Here is an 18,528-nt window from a genome sequence, read left to right as displayed (position 1 = left end):
GTTCTTTGTATCTTAGACTTTCCTTTCCTTTCCTTTAGCTTCTTGGCTAACAGCTGACTTGAATAACATAAGGTCCAGTACCGCTGACCTGCCGCCCAGTTGCGCATTCAGCATTCACGCCAAGGACTGTGCATTCAGTAACTCAGTACTGCAGCGTTACTTGGATTAGTAACTTTAATATTATTACTGTTTTGGAAATAGTAATCTGTTACACTACTAGTTACTGAGAAAATTTGTAAAAGTAAAATGAGAAAAGTAATATTAGTACAGTTCCTGCCCAACACTGCTAACAGTAGGCCTAGCTATGAAATTAGTTTTAATTTAATGTTAGAATATTATGCTAACAGAGATAATTTATACTCCACAGATTCGGTGCTATCAAAATAAAGATTTTTATTAACAATTAAATAATACTGACAAATTAAACTCAATCAGACAGAAAACAGAAAACTACTTCCTTAAAGGAGAAAGCAAGCATGTAACAAGAAAAAACACAAAGACTGAACGCTTAAATTAGGGAAACACTTTTAACACCCTCCCTCCTCTGAGGGAGTAAACACCAGCACACCGCTCCACACTGCTGTCTGACCCTTACTGGTCCACTGACCCCACAGGTTTCATTTACACTGGGGACGCTGGGGACATGTCTCCACCACATTTTGAAATGGCTGAGTTTGTCCCCATCACTTTTAGAAAGCATTTGTTCAAATGTACTGAAAAATAGCTTGCAACAAAAAAAATTTAACTAACAAATGAAAATGCTTTGAGAAAGGTTTATTTGCACAATTAGAAAACATGTATTGCAATTTAGTTTTAATGTATGGTAATGACCATAGAAAATATGATGGTCAGAGTTATACAGTACTAACCATTATAACCATGAAAATTATTATTTTTATGCAGGGAAATGTGGGCCTAATCTGACTTTGTCATATTTCTACCAGTCATGCCAGAAACCTTTTTTAGGGTAACAATTACATATGTTATAACAAATTCCACTCAGCAAAAACTTAGATCTGTGGTCCAGAAGAGTTTAACAGAGTATACAATCAGTGTCAAAAAGCTATTGAGTTCCCTTACACTGAGCCATCATTAGGAATAGTCAGGTTTTTACAGACAGGTTTAGAACCTGTTTAAGGTCCTTGAGTAAAGTGTCTTAAAAATAGTGGTGATGGAAAATGCTCACTTTTCATCCTTCATTTTGAAGTAACCATTTCACATTGTTTTTTGTTTTTTTCATTCAGTTTAGTTAGGATCTATAGCATGTAATGAATCTATTTCTTCAGATTATATTGTAGGGTACACCGTGTCAGCTGTGTACTGAAAAATAGACACCAGTATACAGCATAACAATAAAGCACATAAAAACCAGTTTAGGTATAACTTTCTCTGTAGTTGGGTTTACGCAAGGTCGCTAACAACTGAGCTATCGTGCTTTCTTAATGAAGCAGAAGTTGGCCTATGTGGCATGCACTCACTGCACCTTGTAAACTTCAGCTCATGATGAACATGAGGCAGAGGTGAGTTAGACAGTTTTCATGACTTTGAACCGGGGAATTCCTCCGTGACGGAAAAAAGGACCAATATTGCCCATCAGAGCATACATCTACGTAGGTAGATGCACTTCACACATCAGATCCGGCCTGCTTTCCCTTCAGCTGGTGAAGCGGGAAACCCTCCTTCGGTTTATACAATTACACTCATTTCCAGGAGCACTGGCATAACAGTGTAATTGTTGGAGTCATCACAGAATCTTACATAGGTTTAATGAAGAGATGCATACAGAAGTGATTGGCTAAGCGATGCAGATGGACATTGTGAATCCAATGCGCACTTATGTTTGCTCATATAAATATATTGGCTCATCATTAAACACATTCTGTTCTGCTAAAGGAGGCTAAAAGGGTGTGACAAAGTAAGTACAAAAGGCATAAAGTCTGATTTAGAAACAGCTATGTTATTTCTTTTATGTATTGCTCTTTGAGGATCACCATTAATTTATTGCATCCCCCTTTTTCCCTGATGCATTCCCCTGCACAGCATCCTATTTGTAGGAAATATGGTGAAAAAATATTCCTGACTGATTATATATTATAGCTATGAAATGTGAGTACAGTCTTCTTGGTCATAAAACACTACTTCTGTCATTAAATCCAAAAAAGCTCAACATGCCCTCTTCTAAAACTCATACACTTACCTACTTAATATTCTTTAGGCTGACGCAAGGCTGAAAGCAATGAACATCACATTAATCTGAGCACCATGTCAACCCGTGGATGGTGATATACACACAGTATAGGATTATTTTTACATGGTAAACCAGGCTGTTAATCACTTTTCAGAGTCACAGTGTGAGGGGTGAAATTACCAACATGAAAAGGACAGGAAATGCAAATCTGTACTCTACTGCTCCCCTGTTAAAATGCATGTAGCACATTTTTCAGACTACATAACCAGGTGCTGAAACAGGGGATCTGAAAGTATGTCGGACAAACCAAACTTTTTTTTTTTTGTGTCAATGTATTTGTGATTTCATCCTTATTTAATCCTGCAGATCATCTGATTACACTATAAAGCTGAAATATTTAGTTGATTAATCGATTAGTCAATGGACAGAAAATGAATCTGCAATCCTTTTCATAATTGATTATTTCTTTATGTTGTAAAAAAAAAAAAAGACAATTTGATGGTTTTCTCTGTTTTCCATTATAGTAAATTAATGTTTGGTTTATCTTTTGGTCTGTTGGTTAGACAAAACCTTTAGAGATGGGCTGGGGTAAAATGTGTTCACTATTTTATTTAATTTTATAGAACAAACGCTGAATTTAATCGATTATGAAAATAATCTGAAGACTGATTAATAATAAAATAATAATAATAAAATTATAACAAATCTTTAGCAGGCTAAGATGGTCTATTTATTAGCGTAAGTTTAATTTCGACAACTGGAATTTTGAGAACTTTCAGGCAGCTCAAGCAGAATAGTAGGAGGGCTGGTGTATTTAGTCATGGTGACCAGCAGGTGGTGTTCTTTGTCAGTTTCCCCAGATTTCCAGCACTCTCCCCCCTCTTCGTGAACTAGTGGGCTCACTAGTAAAATAAAACAGATTATGGTGTTTTCTAGTGTTTTTTGCACATTTAAATTAGAATGTTGTTCATTTTTGTTCCCATCATTCTTGCAAGACACAATTTCACATTCTGATCTAAGGCATCCAAAGAAATCTCATCTGACCTAATGCATCACTTTCTTCCTACAACTATGGCCACTTCATACTCGTACATATTGTTCGCAATAACCTTCAAGCTTGTCTGCATTCTTATCTTAAAAAGAACAAGCAATCATATATTTGGTCCAGGGTCTTGGCTCTGTGTAAACACTGGAGGCTAGGGGCTGTTTGATGTTGTTATGACTGGCTGGCTGCCTTCTCAGTACTACTGGATCTGCAGGCCCCTCTCATGTCCAAAGGTATTGTGTTGGCTGCTCTTTTGATTACATTATCAACAGAGAAAGAGACAGGGAGAAAATTAAGATTCCCACTGGACATGAGTAAATAAATAAAAGTTTGTAGAGTCTGGTTCATCCAAAGAATGTCAGTTATTCAGACTTCTCTGAGGATATTGATGTCCAGTGTTGGGATTATCGTGCTGAATATTGTTCTTGCTTGATAAAACATTTTGGCCTGTACTCGGTCTGCAAGATTGAGGAGCACGAAAAATAGAAAGGACATTTTGACAGTAAATAACTTTGTTTTTTTATAATTGTATCAGTCCCTGCAAGTGAATGTAAGACAATAATGTACACAGTTGTAGTTTTTATACATTCTAGCCATGCTAGCTGGCATAGTCCTATGTATGGAAATGTTGGTCCGTTGGTTGCTTGGCCGGTCCACCACTTTGCTCCAGACTGAAATATCTCAAAACCTATTGAATGGGTTGCCATGGCATTTTGTACAGACATTCATGCTCCCCAGAGGATGAATCCTACTCAATTAGGTGATCCCCAGACTTTTCCTCTAGGGCTGCACAGAGGTTGACCTTTCTTTTGGATTGCCATGACATCTGGCTCAGACATCATTTTCCCCTCTGAATGAGCTGTAACAACGTAGGCAATACTCTTTCCATATACCACCATTATCAGGTAAAGAATTCGAATTTGCACTTTGGTTTATGATAAAATACTTAAATTGGCATTCCCATGAGCCTCAGCTGTATGTTGTGCTTACTGCTAACATACATAAAAAACTAAGATGGTGAATATGGTAAACATTATACTTGCTAAACATCACATTGTCATGTTATTTAGCATGTTAGTATGCCAACGTTAGCATTTAGCTCAAAGCACCACTGTGCATAAGTACGGGCTCTCAGAGCCGCTAGCATAACTGTTGACTTTTAGTCTAGTTATTTTTTCACTAATTAACAGCCACCGACCAAAAACCATCTACAAGAGAAGAAACGGACAAAAACACACCATTTTTTCCCATGCTCTTAAACTCTTGCATTTCTGTCTCTTATGAGTGGAGGCTTAATTTTGAGATTAGCTTTGTTGATCATCTCAGAACAAGGCGTTCCTCTGTGTCAAGCTGGTCAAGGAATGGGATAAGTCAAACTGAAGATAATCCATAAGATCCTAAGATCCACTGGCATTCACATAAGTCATGGAGCAGCTAAAGTAGGCTATGTGTATGGGTTTGTACGTGTGTTTGGACAAGCATTTGTTTACCAGCATTAATGCAGTATGTCAGCTGGTGTTCATGACTTCAATCAACCCAGTCAGTGTCTATGTGAGTGTATGTTTGTTTGTGTGGGGTTACCTTCAGCACAATCCGCTGGGAGGGTGGGGGGGGAGACAAGGCAGCCTGTAACTGGAGCTGCGAGGGACTTGAAGGGCCATGCTGTTTGCAGGTCGACCAGCCGCAGGAAATCTCATGTTCCTCCCAGCCTACAAAAGTAAACAGATCCGCAACCACCGAGCGCTGGCTCCGGGCCAGGGCCACCAGCACTATAACTAAAGGAATGAATCACATCACACACGCATTCACTGGCTAAAATGTAGGTGCTTGGCATGAGGCGTGCGTTCAGAATTTTGAATTGCAGTCCAATCTTTTCACGTTATGTGTGTGAAATAATTCACGCTAAACTGGAATACAGTGATTCTGGTCAACTTGAACTTCTGTACAACCACAGTGTGCTCCCCGAGTGACATGATACACATGCCCTCCATAAGCTGTGAAGTGTATTCACCCGGATTTTAAATGCATCCGCCTGGGAACTCTTGCTTCATTCAATATTTTCAGATAACATCTTTTTAGCCACAGAGTTTTGAAACCTCCCCTCTCTTTTATGTTCCTCTCTCACTCTCTTCTGTTTTCCCTCTCTCTGCTTTCTCCTCTGTCTACACATCTGCGGTTATTTATCTGTTATTCTGCGGCAGCAATGTGGTCAACATGTGTCTGGCTTCCCTCCACGCGGCACTCATCTGTATTCAACTTAAGAATCGCTGGAAGACCAGAGGAGACCTACCAAGCTCCTTATCGTTCATTCCACAGTCGATACTCACCACACGGTAGTGGATTTCTAAGCATCTCCTAAGTTATGCACATCCTCTGATAATTGTGTCCCACTTTTGACCTAATGTTATATTGTAAATGCATAACCAGCCAGCCACCCCCCAGGAATTATAGTATCTAAGAGGAGTATTTGGATTGCCTAAGCCTATGGATATGCATTACTCTGGCCTTTAAACTTTTAATCTCACTGTCATTTAATCCTCTGGAAAGAGTATAGCCTCAGACAACATGATGGGGAGAATAGATCAACCTATAGACCACAGTGGAGATGGATGATGGTGACAGCTTTCCGGAACCTGAATTTAAAGGAATATCTAGCTGCCACCCTCTTGCTCTTGTTTGGACTTGGCCCCAACCACATCTAAAATCATATTCATGAATAACATGTCACACTTGTGAATCACCAGAAGAATGTGCCCACATTACATTTGTAAATCCTGAAGCATGCGTGGTTTTAAAAGGCTGCGGCTGATTGTTTAGAGGCCTGACAGAAAATGACAGAACTGAACTCAGCTTAGAAAGAAAACCACTGTTCGACTGAGAACACGCAGACGTTTTTGATAGTCTGCGTGTTCTCAATCTAATAAGGACTCGTTTGATGCTGTTGGTTCAAACAGCGACTGCCCATTCTGCTAACATGTGCTAGCAGAAGAACTCATGCATAACACACTTAATTGAATCCTGTCATCGCTGTGTTCAAGATCTGTTGAACGTGGAAAAGGTAATGTAGATGAATTGTTGGTCACATGCATCACATTGCTTACTCGTCAAGGAAGACGCTAACACGCAAAACCACTAATGGTATTTATGGATTATTAAACTATTTAGCATCACAGCTTCCACCAGCTCAGCTAGGTGGACGGGACACTCACCACTGAACACAGAGACCTTCCTTTGATGGTCAGACTTTGTATTTGACTGTTAAAGCACTTTAAAAGGGAATGAACATTTAAAGCAATTTGACATTTTGCGAAATATTTGTTATCTTGCCAGGAGTTAGATGAGTAAATTGATACCACTCTTGTGACTTTACAGTTAATCTGAAGCAACTGCCAGTAGCCAGTTATCTTAAAACGGCTTGACTGGCTCTGTCTGAAGGTAAAAATCCACCAGAAATTACTACACTGCAATGTGTAGTTTTTACGCCTAGTTTTTTGCACATATTAAACAAACAAGGTACAAGGTGAGCTGTTCTAAGCTAAGCTAATTGGCTGCTGCCTGTAGCTTCATATCAACCGTGCAGTCATGAGAGTGGCATCGATCTTTACATTTAACTCAAGTAAGCAAAATACCCAAAATGTTGAAAAGAGGTGACATGTTTGCACTGAACATGTCTTGATGGAGAGGAAAGGTACGGAAAAGTTCGGTATGTGAGTCAATAAAGAGTATAACTACTTAGGTGTGTTTAAGGGATTTTGCTCTAAAGTGCTATGCTATGCTTGGCTCTGCTACGCGGCATCTAAAAGTGTGGAAAAAGAAATGACACATTAAAAAGGCAGATGATGAATGCAAGGTCTTTATATATTTCTTCAGCATAATTGCAACAACATATTCATAGAGCACTGCAGTACAAAGTAGAATGAAACACATACACTTGATGTTGATGAAGTGAAGTGATATGAAGAAAGTGGTTTCCCTTTTGATAACGGGTGCCGTCATTTCTCAGTCCGATTAGTGCACCATGTTGAGCATGAGACATTTCAAAGCTTCAGCAAACTTTTAAAAAAAAGAGAACGGACAAATAAATACTGTACAACACCATATATGTGATACTAGATTCAGAAATCACAAAAAGATCATGCCTTCCTCAACAGAACACTTGACATATGCACTTTCATAGAACAATGCAGCATTTCTGACGAGTTTCCCTTCACAATAACACTATCATCAGCAAATGGCAAACAAGAGTACATTTTGATATATCTTTTGTATATATATGTATATATATATATATATATATATATATATATATACCTTAAATAAAGTGCCTTCCTTTAAAATCGGTGATTCCAAAATGTAAATGTGTGTTCGCATTTACACATCTGGAAGCAGAATTCCTGAAAAAAGGTTTGGAGCGAACATCCATACAATTATTAGACTGGATAGAAAGGGCAATTCCTGGAGTTTAAAAGGTATTTCTAAGTAAATTACTTAGTAGATTACTGCCAATGTGGGCGTTGCAGAAATTTAACACAACTACTGCTTCAATGCTAAAACAAACTCTGCTAATGGTTAAACATCAGTCTTTTCAATCCTTTGCACTATATAAAGGCTCCAACTACATGACCCCTCAGGAATGTTGATTTGAGTAGGAATGTCCTTTCTATCCAATCAAGTTCTGTACATAAACCCAAAGACCCTAAACCAACAGCTTAAACAGCAATGACATCCATCCGTACACAATGCATTAACAACTATTCAGTTATAAGGGTTGCTTTCTGAAAGCATTATCTATTCATCGATTCCAATCTGGATTACACATTCGATACCCTCATACTAATCTTTACCCCATTACACTTTGTACTAGTTCCAATAGTGCTCCACTGTCGAGGTAAATTAACAATTTTGTTGATCATGGTCAGTAGTCCCCCTGAGAATGTTGTAGAGACACATCTATGAGCTTAATCTATTCACTGTAGAGTTTTTTTTCCTACATTTGCACCATAGAGACTCAGGAGGCTGGATTTACACAGGCACCACAGTCTGATTTTTAACTCTTTGGCACCCAGATCATATTTCTTCCTGGCTGTGGAAATATGAGGAAACACATGAAATCAATCTGTGTGACAAAACATTTGAAATCAAATGTGCTGTTCCCGTACCATTACTGCTTATGGGCTAATCTCATAATTCTCACTAGCAAGCTTGATTAATGACAGCAGATTGTTTCAAATCCTTTTAGCTTACATCTCTGGTTGAGATCCCAAACATTACTAGTTTTAGTGTCCCAAAAGATTGGCTGAAATATACATTACTGTGAATGCATGTGGCATCTTTTGGGTCTACCGATGTCCTGTTGTCTTGTTCCCCTTAATACCTTTGTAAAACCTGAAGGATTTTATATTGTAGCAGCATAGTTGGGATATTCATCTGTTCGACTCCTCCCATGCATGTGTTTGTTTCATCAACATAACCAGCCCACATTCATACATTTCCTAATGTAAAACCTACAAGAAGCATGGTCAGGATGTTTACCATATGTCGCCATTATCAATCACAAGCACTCCAGGACACCATCAGACAAGCCAGTAGGTAGACACCATGCTTACACGCACCCAGGAGAGTGTACTGAATATAATGAGAGAGAGAGAGCTTGATGTCATGCCAGATGTGGAACAGGTTGGCAAGCGATGGGAGAACACTGCTTTTTTTTTTTTTTTCCATTCTTGTAAAACAGTTCAGTTCAGTCAAGCCTGATATCAGGACACTGTGCCAAATCCTAACTTGAGACAGCCACACTTCACAATCACCCCACAAATCTCCCAATCACAAATGTGCATTTCTTCTCAGTCAATGCATGTTTAATGCATGATGCATGGTTTAGATGAGATTTCATGACCCCTCTCAAAGCAGTCGCCCCTCAAATTAGGATTGGGCCCTCTGACTCTCTGAGTGAAGTGGTAGTTTTGGCTGTGGTCCCTCAGTACTCCCTGGCCTCTTCCAGTTCATTCATGAACACGTCTTCATGTGGGTTTTCTGGGCAGCTCAATCCATTATTGGGTGGCCGCACCGCATGGAAGCGACTCCAGTCTCCCTTGCACAGGATCCAAGGCAGCACATCCACTTTGAAGTGCAGCTCAGGTGAGAACTCAGTACTGATCAGGTTAGGCGTGCCTGCGCCTTTCCCCCGCGTGATCAGCCGCCCGCGATCGTCGTAACAACAGTGCTGCGCTGCGAGAGTTGATAAGTCACCCGAAAGTGCTGAGCGGATGCAGCTGCGCGCTGATGGTTTGTAGATGTCTAGGCGCTCCTTGGCGCCACTAGCATCACGCCAGCGGAACAACCGGCCGTGAGTCTCATCGTAGACACTGACCACAGTATACGCCACTTCAGAGGGGTATGAGCAGGGGCAGCTGGGCAGCTCAGACAAGACCTGGTGGAGGTACCTTTGAAGGAACTCACTCTTACAGTTGAGCCACTTCTCACAGCTGTCCACATCTATTGGAAAGGGAACAGCAATAACATGTGAAACTGTGTGCTACAATTGTTCATAGTAGCACTATTGGTAACATGAATGGCTTTCAATTTGGAGTTAAGTCTGAATTCTATTCCTAGCATCTTTAAACATCTATGTTAAAGAATTGAGAAAGCCAGTTCTACATTCCCATGAGACAGTGGCATGTTACCATAATCCATTAGCCATAGGGGTGCTATAATATACCTAAAACTACAGTATACTGTACATCTGACTGAGTATACTTTGTCAAACTGTGTATAATATAAACAGCTTGCAGTTAATGGGGTAAACTATGGTATGACTTTAAACTAATGAAAGCTGTGATGAAGAACTTTCCATTAAACTCACCAGTCCCAAATGGCTCTGTGCCATTCTCCATCTCAAAAGGGAAAGGCTCCACAACTGTGTTGACATCACCTACAAAGAGGAGAGTGGTGTATCATTAATAACTAGCTGGGAAAGCAGAAATATCCCAGTACTCTAGCCTTGGATTGTTTTTTGTTTCTTCAAAGGGAAGTATAATCTCACCAGGACAAGGCTCCAGGTCACACTTAGAGGCTTCTGTCAGGGTGCAGGAGTAACCACAGGACTTGGTCCTCTTTCTCTCACCATGTCCACATGTCACTGAACAGGGAGACCATGGTGTCCACTCATCTGTCTCCTTCTCTGTGGAAAGGAAAATAAAATTCAGACAGTCCACATGGATCAAAACTTACTTTGCACTACTAATTCATCAGATTCTATTCAGATTAAAGCACAATATACTTTACATATTGCAGAACATCTGAGTGATTATGAGAGGATTACATAATGAAAGCCTGGGGGAAAAATGTACAGTTACCGGAACTTTACATCATGCTTCGGGAACAGATTACGATTACTAGATGTGCTGTATGTGCACCTTGCAGTTTTGTGTTGTGTTGAATGAACTCAGCAACAGTCTAATCCAGAATATGTTTCCAAAGTTTCTGCACTGTCTCAGTCCATATAAATGACAATTTTCTGCTGGTCTAACCTTTCCCATTCAAACCCATATTCTTTTTAAGAAGGCTTGAGTAAAATTAGAGAGAGCGAAGCTGTGCTGTGGCTGTCCGCCTCCGCACCATGTTTCCTTGTGGTGTTAATAACACTGAAAACTTGATTAAAGGCGAGGTGGGTGCAGAAATACCAGCTTGGGTGTAGCGAACACCCAATTTTACTTTGTGGGCGCTGCCAACTCGCCATGTGGCCATACGGGAAAGAGGTCTCAGGAGAGTCTTAATTACAGAAGAAGCTAAGGCAGACATCCTTGATTTATGCTGACCAAGTCTTTAGATGTGACCACTTAATAGGCATTGTTGCCCTTTGCTGGCTCGTCTACATGCTCAACTGTTTGACAGATACATTCTATGTATTGGCATAACGTATAAGGGTTAGGTTAAAGAGTAAAATCTAGCAAGGTTTTAAGACACCTGTTACCACATTTTGAGGTTACACTACAACTGCAGAGATTTGTGGAACAACCACCTTCAAACTCTATCTGTGGGAAATGTCTCTGAAGAATGAAAGCTTTAGGCTGTGGTATGCCCATGACTGAGCTCTGATCTATAGTAGGACTTACGCACATTGGCTAACCCACTGCCCAGCCCATCAGACTTCTCTATTTCTTTCTTTTCCATCTTTATTTCATTAACTATGTACACCTTTCTCTTTCTCTCTCATTATTTACTATTTTTACCACTGAATAAGTGGTCTGTGCAAGTTGAGACACATTTTTTCCCACCAGAGCAAGGCAGAATTAAGAGGGGAAAAAGAGCTGTAAAAGTTATGCAGAGCCCTCAAAGCCCCCCAAAATTCTTGAACTGGCTCAAAAGGCAGAGCCGCAGAGGGCAGTGAGGGCCGCCAGGGTCTGTGGGGGCCTAAGGGGTCCTGGGGAAGGATGAAAGGGCCGGCCAAATCGCCCCTGTCATTCTGTCTTCCCAATCTGCCCTCTAATTGTCCACAAGCAGAGGACTGTTTTGTCCCAGGGAACAATGCCGGCCTCACGCTGCCATTAGCGAGCGCATCGGACCCATCTTCAAAAAGCAGGCCTCTGCGACCAGCACGACCAGTGTCGACTTCAAAGTGCCCATAACCCGCAATGTCCTGATGGTCGAGTGATCATGCTGCCTCGCATGCTGGCATCATTAGGTTCTCTCTGACTGTGAAGACAGTTATCATGCAGCCTCCCTCAGCCACAGTTCCCTCACCATCGTTCTCTTTCACATTCTGTCTCTCTCTTTATTTCCTTCCAGACATTCCCTTTATCTCTGTCTCTCCTTTTTTGATATTATAAATTCAGTGATTGTACTTTCAAACCCACAGGATAAACTTTGGTAATTTTTTAAAAGCCTTAATTAATTTTATGAAGTCATTTCTAAAAGAGCTATACTAGCAGGCAGCGAGTTTACCATAGTAGCTCTGCATTGGATCCCAGCCTTCGTTCCAATGCGTATCCCAGTCTCCCCCCACTCCGCTGGGTAAGGGCTCCTCGCTGCCGTAATCCAGGGAGTAATCTTCCTCCTCCTCTTCCTCGCCAGTTTCCTCCACGCCTGACCGGCTGCTGCTGTCCTCGCTGGAATCGGCGTCGGTGTAACTCCAGAAAAGGGGCCAGAAAAGCTTCTTGCCTCCAAGCCAATCTACTGTTGAAGAGGGGGAGGAGGAAGAGGAGGGCAACCAGTCTTTTTCCTTGGCCAGGTCCATCTCTACCTCCATCTGGGGGTCGTCCACCACCTCAATGGTTACCTACATAGAAAAAGAGAGGGTCAATCTAACCCATGAACACATTCATATATCGTTGATATGATCTTGGACAGTATGGTGAAGCCAAGCAACTCTCTCTTACAAATTTAAATTAGCTAACAAAGACTCCAAAAATTGTAGCTTGACTGGCAAACCACACTTAGAAATTGCTTATTAACAGTGAGTAGAAGATGACATACAACAAGCGACTGAACTGTCCAGTGCTGGTAAGTTAAGTTTGCTTTTGCTGGAACCTGCGATCAAAAAAGGAAAGTACACTGACTATGTGTGCTTGAGCTACAAGTGCTTCTCATGAAATAAACTATCTCAAATTGGCGAAACGGTTTTTTAGCAAGCGAACCCGGTCCCCGGATCCAAGTCAGCCAGCCAGCCAGACGTGAGCGTGAGCATTCAGCCTACCAAACGATCCTCCCAGGGAGAGAATGTGAGCATTTATTCTGGATAACTACCTCTCATTACCTCAACATGACTCATCCGAGATGCTACAGTACATCCAAGTTCCCACTACAGCTGATGTGAAGACCAGGCTACGGGGAGGTTAAAGGGAAAAACCTCTAATCTTTTTGTAACTGTTAGGACAGACATAAGATGATTGGAAATGCTTTCATTTGTCTTAGTTGAATATATCCTTAGTGTAGCGTCTTTTAGTCGTAGTCTGGTACATCTGGTCTATATGCTACAAAAACACTCCAAAATTTCATCGGTCTCTGTACTTGATGTAAACATAGGTCAGCATCATTATGTCCCTCTAACCACATCCTGATTGCACTGACCAGAGTTGGAGATACGTTAAACAGAACAACGTTTTTAACTTTTTAGAAGGAGATGATGAGGACTTAATGGCTAACACTTATGATTACAGCGCTTGTTTTGCTTCATTGCACTTTAATTAAATAGTAGCAAAAAAACGCAGCCGGATCTCTAAGATTAGCCTGAGATTGTTGATTTTGTTACACATTTAAAGGAAATAAATCTTTTTACACAATAAAAGACAAAATGCCCAAGTTCTCCTTGCACAAATGGTTTTAATTTATTCCATAATTTACAATCTATTGGTTACTGTTTGGATGCAGCCGACAAACTGAAATTAACTTATTATTACTGCTAAACAGTATTCCTAACCCAGTTTATAAACTGAGACCAGAAGATCTTTATCAACATCTTGAAGGCTGTCCCCAAATACAGTAATGTCTGACTCCCCTCTCCCGACTCACCTGTATGTTGGGGTTCTGCGAGTTGATGTCAGCATTGGCCAGGTCTGGAAAGTTCTTGAGATCAAGGATGAAGGGTTTGGTCTCTTCCTCAGGCTCAGGCTGTGGTAGAACACCAACTGAGCGGTGCTGCGGGTGGGACCACCTCCTCTGGTGGCTGTGGGGCTCAGGCAAGAGACTCTGGACCTGGTTCTGCTGCTCCAAAGTCTCAGGGACATATTGGACCCCACCGCTGTGAATCATGTGGCCATGCGCCTGAAAGTACAAGTTAGGATGTCAGATTATCTGGACCTGAAACAAACTAGTGGAATGATTTAAGAGACCAAATGAAAGTCTCAGGATGAAAAATGGATGACAGGAAATGTCTTAAAGCCTGATTTTGGCAACTACTATGCTGACTGTGCAGACACCACCATAGAACAAGGGAAACTGAGACGACTGGAATACTGGAATAACAAAAGTTAGAAAGTTAGGCTACTTCAGGGCTAAATGGGATCCATCATTTATAATGGCTCATTGAGGAGTATAAAAACAATTAGTGCTCCGTTTCCAGGAAGAAACCTTGAAACCATCGTAGTATTTCGTAGCTTGGTCAGCAATTCCAAAGAGCCCCCGAGGCATCCAACTAACCAGCAAAGTGACCAACCAGCCTTCGTTCATTTAATTCTCTTTTTTTCCCACAACAGTCATGGCATCCAGGCCGTGGACAAAGAGGGGCCTGTGCCAGAGAGATCCTCTTTTAGCTTTAATGAGAGGGCCTGGGAGGCGTGGGACCCCTGGGATGGTGCGAGCGTGTCTGAACCTGCTGTGCTGCCGCCACTACGGCCGCCACTTAGTTTGACCTTTCAGGTTTTACAGTTACTAAGAAGAAAGACCAGCAGGAGGAAATGTTGGTCTCTGAGATTTATACTGATTAATGGTGACATTATAATGGTGCTGAATTGTAGAAACGTGTACTGTGTCTGGAATATAGTCATTGCAAATTGATTTTTGGTTGGTCTGATTCTCCAGTGTGCATGTGTCTCTTTCATGTCTAATAGGACATGTATCTATTTCATGCCTGACACTGGTCAAAACCGCAATCCAAACCCTCTAATGAACCCTTGTCTGCCATTCACTCATGTCTATATCATCCTGAAATATGCTAAATTGGCTCAAACCTGTGATTGGATGGGATATTGAGATTTGACCTGAGCCAGTTTGTGGTCTGCTCAGAGCAAACCAGTTGCAGTTGGAGGGCTAAAGAAGAGAGGAAATGTCTGAATTAATGACCAAACAGTTGGTGATTTATAGTTATGGTCTCTAGAACAGGGCGTACTTTTCACTGACTGCCTGTGATTGTCCCATAAAGAAGTTATGTGTTCGGTCAGATTCAAGCATTTGAACACAGTATGCCTGTTTAGAGGAGAAGCCTGTCAAGCATGATAAATGATGGACGAAGAGAAGTTGGCCCCCTCCCCAGATATCTGTAAACTGGTGGTGACAAGAAGATAACCTTTTTTGGGGATTTTTAGCCTTTCTCGCTGTAATTTTATCAACTGCAAATGCTGTAAGCAATTATTTACACACATTCTCTGCATTTTATCCTCTTTCTGCAGGACTTTTAAAAATGCTAATATAAAAAATATATTATAAGTAATAGATCAATTTCACAGAATAGTACATGACAATTTGAACAATTTTAAGGTCACATATATTCAATAGATTTTCGATTTTTAGGAGAATAGTATTATTTTTGACATCAATTGATCCTGTTTTGGTCCAGATTTCAGCACTGGATATAATGTAAGAAGAGCTGAAACACTGCCGATTATTTTCCCGTTGGAAAATTACCTAAAGTTTTATACTGTAGACTTAGGCTGGTTACTTGGGTTAGTTCTTTTGATTCCTCTCTATGTGAACATAGCAAGAAATAAAAGACCCCATGCTTCAGCTTCTCTCATGTTACACCTAATGAATGGCGTCTGGACTCTGGTATAAGATTTTATTGAAGAAATCCTCCAGCGTGATGCCCCATTTTACCCTTTTACTGGCCTGTTATTAGTGCATCACTGTCAAATCTGACCAACAGTGACAATATTCACTCATACACACCAACATTCACACACATGCCCTAACCCTAACACTAACGCAGTAACAGAAGGTCCAGAGTCACGAGAGAGGCCATATACTTTCACACCCTCCTCATCTCGTCTTGTTACACATCTGGATCCTGTATTCTTTCTGCCCTGTATATCACTCTCCTCCTCCTTTCTTCCTCCCCCTCGTTCTCTCTGATCCTGCTCTCCTCCTCTCGGTAGTGGGGTTCTCCTGATCAAAGGTTCGAAGGCTGATGGCATGCGATGTGTTTAACAGGGAGACTATCTGGATGCAGTCGGGGACCTCGGCCTGGTCTAGAGACAGCTTCTCTCCTCTCATACAAACATTAAATCCACCCTTTTGGCAACGCATGTTGTCCTACTTTCACTAGACTGTCATTGCTACTGATGGTGACACACATTCAGGTTAGGGAGAGGAGGTCGGGAGACTGGATGGGGGGGCAGGGACGGGATCCGGTCGGGTTGGGGGGCAGGCTGGGAAGGCTGGCAGTGTGGCAGCCCTGATTTATGTGCCCCCAGATATCAAAGGCCTCTGCACTTGGCTGTTTCCAAACCATTACAGAAGAACAATAAACTATGGACGCTCTTTGATCGCCATCTTTTGCAAATGGAAACAGGACAACAAATGCATGCCTGGTGATCGAGGGTGGGTGGGGTATGGAGGTTGGGGTTGGAGGTGTGGATACAAAACATGGAAAACAGGGCATACAGGTCCCAATATTTAGAGGGAGGACACTTCAACACAACCCCCTCCTCCTCCTCTTCTTCTTCGCTGAGAGATGGGGGTAAAACCAAAAACAGGAAATTCCACATTAACACAAAAAGAGCCAATGTAAACAATCAGATGAATGACACTTGACCCGAGCTCCAGTGTGAGAGACGCAGAGGGCTCGCCTTATTCTGGTTACATAAGCATCTCGTTACTGGGCACCCACTTTACTGAGCTTCCCCTCCTCCTCCTCCTCCTCCTCCTCTCTTTCACTGATAATCTCCCCTCTCCATCCACCACTTAACGGACACACATCCAGCAGGTCACAGGCAAAAGTACAGAGTCACCAACAGCAGCCTTGAAATGAACAATCGCACAGTGAGATTTGTTCTCCTCCTCACTAATCATTCCCTTCTCCTCTCCCCTCCCTCTTTTTGCTTTGACATCAATCAGACAGATGATGAGAGAGCGAGAGTCCCAATAGGACATCCATGGGAGGCCACACAAGAAGGAGAGCTCACAGGCAAAAACCGAACCCCGACACAAACAGACTTTGATATCCAAATATGTCCGTGTGTAACACAAACATTCCCGTAGACGCACCACACACTGCACAGCGCGCGCGTGTGTAGGGAGTCTGCCTAGTGATGGCAAACCTTACATGGAGAGAGAAGTGCATCAAAAGAGAGTAGCGTGCACTGATGAGGAAATTCTGTCTTTTCAGATAATTTAATTGACTGATTCATTTGATGGGAACTGACTGAGAGTTATGGTTGAAAAAGAGCAGTGACTTTCTGTGACATTCAAATTTTACTGAACAATCATAATAATGAGAAGAACAACAACAACTGGGTTACTAATGACCTTATTCAACATATGGGAATTTTGCTATAAAAAAACCACACGTTTTAGCTTTTGTGTTTGTATAATACAGTCAATTATATTATAAAATTGGGACTTATTAGCCGAAATTAACGAATGTACTGCATTTAGCAGTAAAGAAGACCGAACCACAAGAGCAGTACCAATGCACATTTTGCAGCGACAAGTGTGATTATTAACACTTCGTAGCTTTTTCGAAACAGGTTGCTATAACTTGCTAAACTTTAAAGAAAAAAAAAAAAGAAAAGAAAAGAAAAGAAGAAGAAAAGCAACACAATCAATATCTGAAGAACACTTACCTTGTGGCCAACATTCTTGTGTCTGGTAGGAAACCCTGTCCCCAAACTAACGAGAAGTGTTGACCAAATCACCAGCAGCATCTGAAATCTCCACGCGACCTCTTGACGCATCTTCTCCTACTTCTTCCTGTGAAGACTTGTTAAAGTACTTTCCCTCAAAACTATTCTCCCTAAATGAGCTTGTTGGTTGGGAAGAAGCGACTGTGTCCTGTTCGTCCTTCGTTTGTTAGCAACTTTGACTCAGGACAAATTAAGTTTTAGGCCTCGTCAGTCTCGAAGTGTCGCACTTTATGAAGATGCGCACCAGCGTCCAGAGGTGTCCCGCGCGCTATCCATATCTGACACCAGCGCCTCGCGCAGCAACTGTCAGTCCGTTTGGCGGGTCGAACTCGACACTTCTCTTCCCCATAAAATCCACAGTTTTTAAGTACCCGAAAGAAGTCAAACACCCCACGCAGAATCTCCCCGTCCGCACCGGCGCTTGCTTATTCAACTACTTTAAACTGTGAGTCATTCCTTCGTGGGTGGGTGGGTGTTTTCTTCCAATACATTGACATCTGGAGTTCATAGTATGCTGTGCGTTTTTGATATCTGTCTGGTGCGTTAATCCATTAGCCAGCTGAAGTTCATCCGCCGGTTCCAGTGGATGTGTGTTTGTGTGTGTACAGCCCAGCCAACCGGTTTCGGTAAACTTGCCTTTTACGCACGCATTCAGGAGGTTGATGCTAAAGGAGTTGGGGGTGGGAGGCTTATTGCTCACAGCTGTGTGGAGGGGGGTGCGCTGGGCCAGTGAGGTTTTT

The 18,528-nt window shown here is 41.7% G+C and overlaps 1 protein-coding gene across 1 annotated transcript; it reads right to left on the bottom strand.

The window, feature by feature from the left end:
• Window positions 1-7,072: 7,072 nt before the first annotated feature.
• Window positions 7,073-18,400, bottom strand: ism2b (isthmin 2b). The gene is made up of 6 exons (XM_046061072.1): window positions 17,729-18,400; window positions 13,743-13,994; window positions 12,177-12,510; window positions 10,276-10,413; window positions 10,096-10,164; window positions 7,073-9,728 (listed from the first exon to the last, which is right to left on the bottom strand). Exons 1-6 carry the CDS (start codon window positions 17,837-17,839, stop codon window positions 9,211-9,213), a joined length of 1,422 nt encoding a protein of 473 aa, XP_045917028.1. The 5' UTR covers window positions 17,840-18,400; the 3' UTR covers window positions 7,073-9,210.
• Window positions 18,401-18,528: the final 128 nt, after the last annotated feature.

The sequence above is a fragment of the Micropterus dolomieu genome, linkage group LG10 (assembly GCF_021292245.1).
Source record: "Micropterus dolomieu isolate WLL.071019.BEF.003 ecotype Adirondacks linkage group LG10, ASM2129224v1, whole genome shotgun sequence".
Taxonomy (NCBI): domain Eukaryota; kingdom Metazoa; phylum Chordata; class Actinopteri; order Centrarchiformes; family Centrarchidae; genus Micropterus; species Micropterus dolomieu.
Note: the sequence above shows the minus strand (reverse complement) of the source record. Positions and strands in the feature narration are given on the sequence as shown.